Source organism: Gavia stellata, chromosome 1 (genome assembly GCF_030936135.1).
Source record: "Gavia stellata isolate bGavSte3 chromosome 1, bGavSte3.hap2, whole genome shotgun sequence".
Lineage (NCBI taxonomy): Eukaryota > Metazoa > Chordata > Aves > Gaviiformes > Gaviidae > Gavia > Gavia stellata.
Window position 1 is genome coordinate 93611172 of NC_082594.1, and position 13616 is coordinate 93624787.

A 13616-nucleotide genomic window follows, 5' to 3' on the forward strand; every position below is an offset into this window, starting at 1 on the left:
GGCCAGTCAGAGGCATTGTAATGGAGTTTTAAATATAGCTAGAGCTCCTAGTTGTGACAGAGTAAGACTAGAAAAAGAAGAGTATGAATGACATACCACTTCTCTACACTTTTCAGATGAACTGCTGTAAATACTGGGGTCTGCATAAGGTCTAGAAATACTAATGAATGAGTAGAAACAAAAATGAGTTTTGGTAAACTAATTTTTATATAAGGCAAATGGCTATATAAAAACCCCCATATTTTCCCAGCACATCATAATTACGTATAGAAAGTTCAGCTTTAGACATATTTAAAAATACAAATCAAAAATTGAAAATTTTGCAAGTTCCCAATAAATTTACAAATTATACAATTATCGATCAAATTTCAGTGAAGTAGTAATTCTTTGCAATTACAATACAAGCAAAAACATCACTACAAGTATCCACCATCTGCTTAAATCCTTAGGTTACCTACCAACTGCTTTAACTCTACAGAATGGAACAGCAACAGTCACAGCCTGTGGCCGAGGAGCAACTATGTGCTTTACAGATCCAACAGAAGTTGCAGATACAGGGCTTGGCTGTGTCAATGGGAAGTCAGCTGGAGGAGTATTAACTGGAAGAGTGAAGTCATATGCTGCCACCTAAAGGACAAAAATATCATTGTGGTCACTTTCCCAAAGAAATTGTAGGTACTTCTTGAACCATCAGAGCGGTATTACTATTTCAGAAGAATTACTGAAATTAACTTAGGACCTGACCATGATATTAATAGGATGGTTATTTATTAGCACCCAATATCAGCCTTTTAAGTAAGCAGTGGCCAGTCATTTTTCCCACACAGAGGAAAAAACTGTATGCTTAAAAGTTACCAGGGTTATCAGCACAGCTACAGACAAGGCTTCTGGTAAATCACCATGTTATGTTCCTCTCCAACCGCTCTCCTGAGTGAAAAAACGATTGGACCAATGGCCTAAATGCATAAGCATGAGCAAAGAGCGGAAAAACAAAGCTCTCTCAAACACTGAAGAGAAAAGGTCAGCTGTTATGGTATACCCAACATAAACAAAATGGGCTCTGAGATCAAGGTGGAGCATGAGTTAAAATCTAGAAACCTCAGCAAAAAAGAAAAAATACTCTTAAAACCTTTGTCATTAAACACCACTGAATTCCAGGAGTTGAAATTACAGTGATTTTGATCCTAGTTTTATCTCTGCAATCTCATCCCCAAATAAGTGGAGTTTAGAATATAAAAGATACCTGTTTTATACAAAATCCTCTTTTTTTTGACAGACTGTGCACTTGAGAGGCCAAATTTATGTCACAGTGCACTTTAAAGGAGACATTTCTTGCCTCTCACTCTGTCTTTCCAAGGATCAAGACACTGACACTAGAGGAGTATGTTCTCCAGAGAAAAATGTATAGATAACTCTGGCCTAAAAAATCTGCATGCTGCTTAAAATTTGCAGTAAAACCAGCTTTATAAAGAAGTTATGAATCATTTAAAAGCTTTCAAAAACTGCTGAAAATAGTGCATCATGCTTCACTTTCACATATGTGGTAGTGAGTAGAATTTATAAATGACAGGAAAGAAAAAAAAAAAATTTTGTCCTAAGCCAGGACATGAGGCACATATCCATCTGCAACAGAACCAACACAAAGCTTAGATAATAAGAAGCAAGTTCAGACCACTTACAGTGTTTGGAGTTCCAGCAGGGTTTGTAACACACAATTATGAGCTCCTGGTGACTGAGATGTGTGCTGAGCCTTGTGGAACATTTTGTGTATTTGTGCTTAACAAGAGGAAAGCATGGGATGAGGGGAAGTCTTTCTAGTGAAATCATCACAGTGCCTTGATTTATATTGATACTTTAAATCTGATAATAATTAGATTTTATAACATAGAATTGGCATTTCAAAATTAACATGGAGAATGCTATTTAAGATTTTTAGTAACTAATGTTCAAGGCATGTCATAAACAAAGATTGAGTAAAAATCTCCTGATTTGATTTACATACGCTTCTACTTTTAGTATCCCAAGCCACCCACATAAAAAACTTCAGCAAGTTACATCTTCAAAATATGCTCTTGTGGCATAAAATCACATAATTAAAAATTAGACTGAAAAGGATCTTTTCTTCATAGTGTCAGAAATTCCTTTCACTTCAAAGTATGTGTGAAATACATGATTTCACATCACTAACAACAGTGGCTCCTTACAGTTTTAAAGAAACAACTGACTATCTTTTCTTATAGTTGAAAGTAATAATCATTGCATTTCAAGGCTGTGAAATCCATAAAATAAAAAAAAAAAATCATCTTTTTAAGGCTGTGAAATCCATAAAAAAAAATCTTTTAAAACTTTTTCCAAAAAAATATATAAGTTTGATAGAATAGAGCTGAAACTTTGTTGTTTGGTAACCCTGATAGCTGTTAAAATGCATATGTAAGAGACAACTGTAAAGTGAATCAATACCAGAGAGAGAGAGAGAGAGAGAGAAATTCACAGAACTCTCTCAGTCAAGCACCTCATACAACAGTCACAACACAGACACAATCCAAAAATAAAAATTCTGTCACGTTCCTTTGGCTGTACGAGAAGTTTGCTATATTGTGTATAGTGTTCCCAACATACATCTTCAGAAGTGTAATATGCAAAATGCTGCATAAATAACCAATTTATCTCCCAGCATTATGGGTCACTGTAAGGAGAACAGAGGGAAGATGACTGCACATCTCCATGCACATCTCAGGTTCTGAGATACCTCCCAGCCTTGGCAGTTCCCTATAGCTAGCACAGAATTGCCCATGTAGGGAAGTACAACACCATTGCCAAGAATTGCAGTAAAAATGTGAGCACAGTCTAGCACTACAATTGCTCCTCATCAATGCTGTTACGTTAGTATGTTTAGGTCAGACAACAAAAGGCGGAATCCCTTTATCCCTTTCCCAAAGCAGCTATTCAAAACTTCTTTTTCACCCCCACTATCAGGAAAATTTGGTTTAGTCTTACTATGCAACAAGGCTTTTATTTGCTAAGAACTGGCAAACAAAACAAAATATGTGCAAGACACTCACTTAATTCACTACATGTAGGACATGATGTTCACTGAAAACCTACATTTGCTTTGAAGTACAACGGTGCAAATTCAGAGCCAACATAACTTATAGAAATGTTTTTATATAATTGAGAACAAATCCTAGACCTTTTGTTTTGTTCATACATATCTTTGCCTCATTAACTGCACATTAACTAACCTATACTACAAATGAAAAATTCTTTTAAAACTCTATATACCTAGAAATCACATTATAATTCATATACATATGTTATTGAAATAGAATTAAAACTTAATTTCATTTTTTTAGGACTTCACTTTGCAAGTAGAATAATTTTTCCTTTTATACATATTTTAAGAAAAAAAAATTATGATTAATTTTTAATCTCTAAAACTCCATAGTGGAAAATTCTCTCTTCTAAGATTATATACTCAAAAAAATTAATGACAATATTAAAAAAATAAATCCTTATACTATTCCTGAACTTGCAGTTGCTTTTTAAATAGTCTATGAATGCTTTACAGTTATTTATCTATTAAGATACTTTTCTGAAGCTGCATTTAACTTCATAAACCAGAGAATACAGGGAGAGGCAGGAAGCAAGCAGCCTAGAGAGAGCTCTTTCACAAACACTCAAGGTGGTTTATATCATTATAAGAAATATTTTTCCAGTCCTGATTTACACTAATTATGCTCATTAATTGGATAGGAGGCATCATCTACAAAGTGGTAGTCTTAGCAATGAAAATATTTCAAAAGAAGCTTTAAAAAGACTAGTCACATAAGACAAAGGAGCTTTTTGCTATGTGTTCACATAGAACACCTCCAAAGGATGCCAGAAAAGGACATGCTTGTGTAGGCTGCTATCAGAAAATAACAATTCTTTAAACAAAACTGGTATTCCTGCAATCTTTTATTTAGAGGGCATTTTAAAACACCGTCCATGTTTTTTTGCTAGACTTGCTAAATAGAAGTTGTTGATTTTAAGAAATCTGTCTGATCAAGAAAGCTCTGCTGCCAAAACTCATTTGAATCTATGAAACAGGTTTGATACAAAGTATATGGTAGTTCTAAGCCCAACATTGGAGAGTGAACATACTTGAATGGCTTCCTGCCTTAGGCCTAAATACTTGGTATACTGAAAGAAACAAAAGGGGGAACAATTACCCCAGCATCCATGACAATTAAAATAGTATTTTATAGAAAATTTATGCATAAAAAATAAATAAACTCAAGCACAGTTGTCAGGTTGAGGGGGCAATCTGAGAGTAGAAAAAAAAAATTCAGTTATTTTCAAAAAACACTTTCAAAGCAGTTACTTAATTTCTATCTTTACTAAGTACCCCAATGCAATAATATATTTTATGCTTTATAAAATATATTTTGCTAATTTTTATTGTAATATAGCATATGTTCTCAATGTTGAGTAAAAATTTTGTTGTCAAATCCAGGAATCATATAGTTTATTTAGCACAAAGAATATGTGACATCTCCCTAAAATTACAGTACTTGCTGTCACAGTACAACTTCACAGGGAATTGCAATAAATCACTAAGCTAGTTTATGACTTAAAATTAAGTTAAAACATCTGTAAAGGGTAATACACTTGTATTTATCATATAATAGCATGCAGACAGTTCAAGTATCTTGAAGCATTAAAGGTCATTGAATTTTTGTGTAAGGGCTGTTTTTAAAGTTTCTTTATTTATAGCACTAACAACATACGGATTCAGAGGTGATACAAGGGGACAAAATGTAATGTACATTAAAAAAAATCAATTTGATTAAAATTTAAACCTAAATGCAAAGTCAAGGGTTTCTGTCCTGCAACTGTATACAATATACATTCTCAACCTCCCCTCAAATTTAAAATAAGCTTTTCCTTAAAACATTCTTAAATCTTTCATGCAGCCTAAATTCCCCAGATTTATATCACAGATAAGCAGCTTTCCACAATGAATAATGTAACTAGTGTTCAAAGCCATCATTCAAAACATGGAAATAAAACTAGATCTTTCCCTTGCATATGGTCAGAGATGATGCACCAGCAATACCCTGTAATTCCACAGCTGCAGATTTTCCACAGAATTCATTTCTTACACCATGAATTCTGTTCTTTCATTTTAAAAAAAAAACCTACATCATTAAACATGCAAAAAAACCCCAAACAAACACCTGTCACTTATCTACAAAAAGCTTAAGCAATAAGCTGACAGGTGTGATGCCCTATTTATCTTAATCAAAGGCCCTTGTAGGCTTCATTATTACACAGCTGTGTATTTTGTCTTTTTTTTTTTTTTTTTTAACCTTGCTGGAAAATAACAAATTCCAGCATCTTGGAAAAAAAAGTCATTTGGAAGGAGTACACGCTTTGCCTGTTTTCCTTACCAGACGGTGCATGGCATTGCTGCTAGCAGGTAGATCATCCTGCCTGGAGAAACACAGTAACAGTTGAGGAAGGAAGACAAGCAAATATTTAAAATGACCACGTGCTGCGTGTTTCCTTGGCACAAAACCAAAGGAATGAGATGCTCCTCAATGTTACCTGAACAGGTAGCTTGCAGAAAGAGAGCCATGGACAGAAAAGCCATGCTTCTATGGTTCTTGGACAATACAATTTAAAACTCAGTTCAGAAATAATCACTGCTAGCTAGCAATCAATAAATAATATTATTAGTAATAATTCTTAGCTCTGTCTCTGGATAGGGATGAGGGAGCTACAACAGATATTTGACCAGATAGCCATGGGGGATTTTGGGTTTTTTTGTTTAATTACCGGAAAATTTTCTTTTATTTAGCTTTGAAATGAGAACCCTGCCTAGCCCATCAGATATTCAGCTGGCTGAACCTCCTTATACTGCAGTGAAAAAAACCCCAAAATGTAACTGAAGTGTCTCTCAAATAAAGTTATATCAAAACAGAAAAGAAAGCAGCATACAGCCTGTATACAAGTATGACATTAAGAACTATTTGCTAGCTTACCTATTTATATATATTTTTGTGTACTGCTTTCACTTACAGTTCTGACTTTCACAGCCAACAAACACCAAGGTTAAACTCTCTTCCAGTGAGGCAGAAAACTCTCTCCAGTGAGGCAGAGAGCCCTGTCACCTCTAACACCTTCTAAGACACTGCAGTAACAGGAAAGCACAGCCAGGCCATGTCTGAGCAGCGTTCTAGCCTTATCTATAATGCATAGACTTCAATTTACCACTTAGAATATTGGGAGATTATTTCTAAATTTTTTAGATATTATTTTACAAGCATGCCAATATACTTCATCTCTAAGAATGTCTTTCTATGTCACATGTTTGTAAATACTAAGTTTTAGTGAGAATTGTAGGAGCTATTCAGAGTTCCTATGTGTTTACTTGGTTTGTTGATTTAAAGCTTTTTGAGGCAGAAGGAAAGCTATTGCCAAGTTGATTTTTAGCAGGAGAATTCAAGATTGCATTCAAGAGTAAATTACTTGAAACTTTATGTTAATAATTCAAGTAGTTTTAGTAAAACTTTAAAGTGTATTAAAATAATTTCATTCTTTTATGATTTTTTTAATCAACACTTCTGAATTATTTTGTTTTAATTTTTCCTTAGTTCTAGTATCTACTTTCTTGGCAATAACATCAATATAGTGGGGTTTTGTTGGTTTATAGGGTAGTATCGTCAGTAATGACTACAACAGCAGGAAGTTTTAGTAGAACCAGAAGGCAAACAGAAAAGAATGTGACTCTATGGGATACAGAAGGTTTGTAACAGCTGGGAGGTAAGCTGGGTAAGAGCAGTTGTCCAGAATATGGCAATGAGATCGGAGAAACAGCTGTTGAAGTGCAGAGGCAGAAAACAGCGCTTGCAACCATGAAATCTGAATAGGGGAAGCTCAATATACAGAGAAGATTAGAGGGGGTTTTTTCAAGACTGGAAAGTCAGAAAAGAGAAGGAAGAAATCTGGTGAGAAAAGCAGGAAATCTAGATGAGGTAGAATGATAAAGAACCCAGATCCGCTGGGGAATGTTTTAAGAATCAGTAACTACTGAGAGTTTCTGATCACAATAAGAGATGCTGGTACCTGGACCACTTTCTTAACAGAACTATGCTTTTCACTAGTATTCTACTTTGCAAGAGTTAAATCAAAGAAAAGCTACAGCATCCTGGGGGGTACATATACTTCCAGATCCTTCCTTTAGTCATGCCATACTGGGCAACACATTTAGTTTTCAAAGTTAATTTAACATTAGTCAGTGCTAATTCTGCAAGCTATCAGCCATGCACTAACTCTCAGTGATGTTAACTTGTGACCACCAGTGGGTTGTAAGTTTTAAGAGTATTTTGGCATGTCTTGCCTAGTAATGAGTAAGCTGCTCCCTGAGAGGCAGGCAGTAATACACTTGGAGCAGAAGGGAAGCACTGGTTGTACAGTGAGCTTACTCAGCACTGAGTGTGAAGGGAGACAGAAAGACTGTGAGCACATGGAGAGAAGGGGAACTGAAATAAAGACATTTCATTAAAGCAGCACTTATTAGTTGGTTACGCGGTATAATGTGCCCCAGGAAAACTTCCTTTTTGAAGTTCTTTATTCCTTTACTCCTGAAGGAAGTTGTTCTGTTTGCCAAAATTATTCTCAAGACTATAAAAAACACTTAGACCCAGAGTTTGAAAAATTAAAAAACGATGACATCAGAAAACCATACAGAGAAATCTGTAATCAATAGGTGCAATATATTCTGCAGATTTTTTCTTTTTTTTTCTTTTTTTTTTTTAAAGAAGAGCTGTCACAAAACAGATCCAGTCAAATATAAGAATTTTTTTTTTCCAAATTTATATCATAATTAAAGCAGACTGCCAACTGGTATAACCTTGTCTACAGTTAGGTTACCATACCACCAGTATCAAATGACAGTTGGAGATGCTCATCAATAACAGACAGTAATACTGAACAGTAGTTCAGATTACAAGTGAAATTAAACATAAAGAAGCATCTGCTATTTCAGCAGTCTTCAGAAATATTAATTTAATCACTTGAATTTACAGCAGTGTCAGTAGCAACATTTCTACTCTTAAACCATCCTGCAGCTTGACAAGGAAAGAAAATAGGAATAGAGATCAACTGTAACAATGGGAAATAGAGTACTGGGAGGCAAATAAAATCCCTGTTTTGATAGCTGGGAGTGGGGGGCATTTAGGATTTTAGAGAATTGGTATTTCACTAGTCTGTGAGGGGGACGACTGACCTTCCACTACACTCTTTTCCACTATAGTGAAGAATAAAGGATCACTTTGTACAGCAGCACTATCACCAGAGATATCCAATGCCATAAGCAAGAACAGAGCTGTCAGATTTCAGGTTATGGCTCCCACCAATATGTATGTGGTTTAGATCTTATACGCATTTGTGTGCTTTTACCTACCGAGATGAAATGAAAAAAAAAAAAAAAAAATGAAAACTGCATCTACAGTGTAGATGAGAAATACCTCTGTTAAGCCTTGTCAAGTAAAATTGCTTTAGAAAACTAATTGAAATTGAGGCCTTGGAAGTTAAACTATTGTTACCTGTTAAATATTACACATAGTACACACCCTTGTATCATCTATAGAACAATATTGCTAGACCCTATTTTAGTATCTGTAGACCCTATTTATCATTTTTAAATCAGTACGTTTCTGGCATTCTATTTTTATAGAACTCCTAACTAAATTTTCTGTCTAGATGCTGAAACAAACAAACAAAAAAATTTCAAAAAAATTAACCACTAGCTTAACTGAGCTAAAGTATTAGTTGTACCGTCATTACCTTGTTCCCATCTAATCCACAAACAGAGCTAACTCCTCAAAAGTAAGTATATTCTATTTCAAAGTAATCAGATGATACAAAGTGAAAACCAGGAAAGAATGGAAACTTGGGAGATTGGGAAAGTTATTACAGAAGGGCATTACAATTTTAGCAACCATTTACTACTTCTCTTTAGTGTTATAGGTTCTAGTAAGCCATAGATAACTGGCAGTTACGAAGCAGCATTTTGTTTCTTATTTCTATTGACAATCTTTCAATTAGAAGAAAATACAAAATGTGGTTAAATACTTATGATTTTAATCTGAATAATGTTCTTTAAGAGAGTACTGTTACAACAAGCTGCTTTTGTAAATGAAATATGCATCTCAGAGGACTTTACTGGTAAAATAAAAATCAAAACTAATTAAGTTTCAGAAGCTTGGCTGTAAGAACGGTAATAATACATACCTACTCATTAAAAGTTCAATCAATCTTTTCCCCAGTTTTGTTTTATGTGGCTCGACACTATTTTAGGTACTTCTTTTTATTTATAAGGGAAGCTAGCCTTTCCACATTCCAATTTCATCATTTTAAGCCAAAAATCTATATTCCTTTTGTTTAACTGGTTTGAATTTCATGCTTAGCAAGAGACAGACACTAAGAAGTACTGTTATAATTACTAAGAGCCTTAACACTGGCCTTAGTGGGGCCAGAATTTCATCTTTGGAGCAACAACACACTGTTAGAATATGATTTTACAATGCATAAATGTGATTTTCTGACAGATGACTTGTCCCTTTGGAACAGAGTGAACCATTTCTGGTGATGCTTGTCCAAGCCCTTCTTCAGAGTCTTCAATAATGGAGATATCTTCTCAGGTAATGTATTCCAATACTTGTCTCTTTTTGCTACAATGAGTTTTTATATCTAATTGAATCCACCTGGAATAATTTAAACCCACTATTCATTACCTATCTACTGCAGTGATAGGGGTTTTTTGGTGTGTGGTTCAGGGTTTTTTTGTTTGGTTTTTTTTCCCCACACAGTTTGTGCTTTCTGGACTTCTAATCATTTCCATTGCTTGCTTTTGGACTTTCTTTCCAAGTGAAATTTTCCCACTTCTTTCTTTAAGCATGGCATCCCAAATGGGAAAAGTGTTCCTGCTGAAGTGTTATCAGCACTGATTAGAAGAATTATTTTACTTGCTTTACTAACATTATTCCTATTTTATATAAATCAGTATGGTGTCTGCCTCTACTCTTAATTCTTGTTCAGCTTGTGATGTACAATACCATACACATAGATTACTCCAACAGCATTATCTAGTCTTGCATTTCTACTACTGACCCTTCCTACCTAAATGAAAATGTTAGCATTTTTCCTCACTGAGTTTCTCTCTAGTTTGACAATAGGTCACTGGTGATATGATATGACTCTGGTGACAATGCTATGTACCATTTTGCAAACAATTACATACGTTCCTAACACTGTATCTAGTCTAAATCTGTCTACCTTGCTTATGAGAATGTTGCATCAAACAGTGTCAAGATACTTAAAGATACGACATCCACTGCTTCTCCCCTAACCTCAAGGCCTGCTATGTTATAGGAGGAAATTAATTTGGTCTGAAAAGGCTCATTTTTTATGAATCTATTGACTCATGTTCTGTCAGGAAAAATCATCTCAGAGTAGTGAATGTGCTACAAATTCACACCATCAGTTATTTCACAATAGCTTCCCTGTGTGCACAGAATCTAAGCTGACAGTAGTAAGAGCAAGAAAATCACAGTGTTACCAAACACAGCCTATAATATGCAAATATTATTTGAATAATGCTTTGAACAAAGCAATTACCTTTTATTCAACAACTAAAGTTCTGGGAAGTGGGGTGAAAAAAAGAACATTGTCAACCCTTCCAAGATGCATCCTCTCTGCTATTTTTTTTCTTTTAAAGGTTAAAATGCAGCTAATGCAACATGTTTCTGTGCTGTAGAAGTGGTCCCAAGCTGCTTGTTCTGAAGCTGGTTCATAATATCAGAGTTTTCTTTCAGTTCATTGTTTCTAAGTTTTCTTTCATTTTATTGTTCTCCAAATATGTGGAAACCCCAAACCCTTTGTTTCTAAAGCATTATTCAATAGGTTTAGATTTAAGATTTGCTATAGCACTCTATTGACACCTACTGCCAATAAAATCCTATTTTCCTGATGTAAAACTAACCCATAAAGTCTCATATCTTCAATTTATTTCCCTCAAATAGCTCAATCAGAAAGCAACTTTGCCAATCTTTATGACACATAAAACTCCTCTACTCTTGCAGTCCCTTGGTCATCCAAGAGTCAAAGCTCAAATAGCTGCAAAAAGCAAATGGCTGCCAGTTTATCGAATGATTTAATGAATGCGTAGTAGGACACTTCAATTTAAGTTTATACCTTCTCCATTTTTAAGTCATTGAGAAAGTGCATTTTGTTTGTGTAAGCAAACATTTAACAAAAGCAGCCCAAGTTATATAAAGGTTATTTCAGAACTTGTTTTGTTAAGAATTGGATTACTATTATAAAACTATTGCACACATATTGCATAGTCACCACCAGCCCGTAAACCTACCTCTTTTGGCATGAAGGACAACAAGCATTGCAAAGCTGACTTTCCCTTTATTTTAACCGAATACAAATCAGGCTTTGAAGAACAGCAGTCAAACACTGTCAAACAAAATTCAGAATCAAATTACAGTTGTCATTACACTAAATATCAACTTTGTAATAGTTTCAGTACTTCAAAGTGATTTCCAACGTAAGGTATCTACATATCTGTATGGTAAACATTTCTCAAATTTAAAATTAATTTAGTATTTTTCATAAGGATTCTGTAGGTAATTTTGAGAAGTGTTAAATCACCAGCAACTTTAATGGATGTTATTGATTTGGGAGAACACAATATTCCAGAAAAAAAAAACCCACTGTCATTTACCTTTGACTAAAAGTGTTAGGCAAAAATAGTTAACTATATAATGAAAAGTAATACCACAGGGAGAAAAATAGTTGGCTGAAACTGGTTTTCTACATGACTTTATGCATAATCTACACTACAGAAGTTTACCAGTAAATTGGACTTTCATGTCCAATTTTAAGGCACTGGCAGAAGCATGGGTTTCCTATAAAGAAGGTAACGCTCCTCTGAGATCAGTATTCATCCTGGAACACCAGGATCAGTGTTCATCCAGTATTCACCATTTGAACAGTACTGGACCTGACTGGACGTCACATTACTTGTTTCAAGCACAAACTCTGATCTAGAAATCATGTGCAATGAGTTGATTCCCATGCTGGCTAGTTGCCTGTTGTAGACAGTCTTAACAGTTCTCTTCCAAGTTAAGATGACTGACTAGGAGCCTTCCCCTTCCCTTTGAAGTCCACTATATTATAATAAAACCCAACTTTTCTTGTCAGATCATTTTTTGTCATCATCTACATATAGTTCTACATAAAGATACAAATAAATATTATCATACTATCTTGCAAAAGAAAGTCCTGATTTCCTGAGCTGACATGGACAAGACGCCATATAAGCATAGCTGCAAAATTCTCTCATGAATAAAGATGTTGGAACAGCAAAGGAGATGCCAGGACTGAAGTAGAAAAGGGATGAGCAACAATGAATGAAGTATAAGAATCTGCACTAGTTCTATAAAGAAACAAAGAATAGCAATCTAATTCCACTAATTGCCCCAGTGTCATTCTGAATTGGGCATCATGCAGAACAGAGGTCCTGTGATTAACTAGCAGGCACCTTGTGTCATTAGGAAGAGAGAAGTCTGAACCCTTATACTGATGATGAATTAACTGAAGGGTTAACATTGTCAAAACAGTGGGTAAAAGTCCATGAATAGGAAATTAGTATAGTTATTTGGCTTTGTTTGGTTGGGTTTTTTAAATTGTTTTTTTTATTTTAACTGGTGAGAGGGTATTCAAACTTTTTTTTTTTACCATACCTTAGCAACTGGGGGCGGGGGGGGGGAATCTACAGGCAACCTGACATTTTCCAAATGCTTATTTTTGGCAAATGCCGTTTTAAAAGCAAACCAAAATGACTCCTCTTAATTTATATTAAGCAGCACTTCTAAAATAATTGCTTTAGGTTTTCTTAAATCAGAAAATTTGTATACCAGAAATAGTCTGACAGATTTTTCTCTCAGCATTATCCATTCTTTATTTAATGAAAATTGTGATCTAGCAAAAGCAAATACCTGAATGGTCATTAGTATTCAATGTAAAATCCTTATACTTAGAAAAATCAAACTCCACTCTGGTACACGCTTGTCCTTTGTTCTTCAGCAAAAAGGGAATTGATTTTGTAGAACCAACATAAACACCACCAAAGTCAAATAGTTCCTGTAAGTTTAAAGAAAAAAAAATTGGGTCAAAGCACTATGAAGTCAAGTTTATAATTGAACAGAATGTGAAAAATATACTTGTTCAAAGATTCACAATTTATAACACAATAACAGTCTTGGTTAATTGATTGTCTTGCATAACCCGTATCTTTAAAATCTTTCCAGGACGTAAACTGCAACAGTTTAGAATTCGATACATAAGTCCAGTTACACCACCAGGAAAATTTTCATCATTCAGTAAACAGATCAGTGGATTCCTTTTCCCTTATTGCATTTTTTTTCCCTATAACTACCTTAAAGAAATCCTCTCCCTTTAACATACTTTTTCCAGATTGTCAAGTTCAAAAGCTAAAGCTGTCAGCTATCATTTAGGGCAACTGTTATATATGTGCATTTAGTTTTAAATTCCTCTTC

The 13616-nt window shown here is 34.6% G+C and overlaps 1 protein-coding gene across 1 annotated transcript in view; it reads right to left on the bottom strand.

The window, feature by feature from the left end:
- Positions 1–13616, bottom strand: part of CFAP47 (cilia and flagella associated protein 47) — a 338108-nt gene that overhangs the window by 296020 nt on the left and 28472 nt on the right. Inside the window, exons 20-22 of the mRNA XM_059824083.1 lie at positions 13056–13200; positions 11417–11511; positions 459–627 (exon numbers count right to left, since the gene is read on the bottom strand). Of these exons, the coding sequence (XP_059680066.1) occupies positions 459–627; positions 11417–11511; positions 13056–13200 (409 nt within the window). The remainder of the gene's footprint in view (positions 1–458; positions 628–11416; positions 11512–13055; positions 13201–13616) is intronic.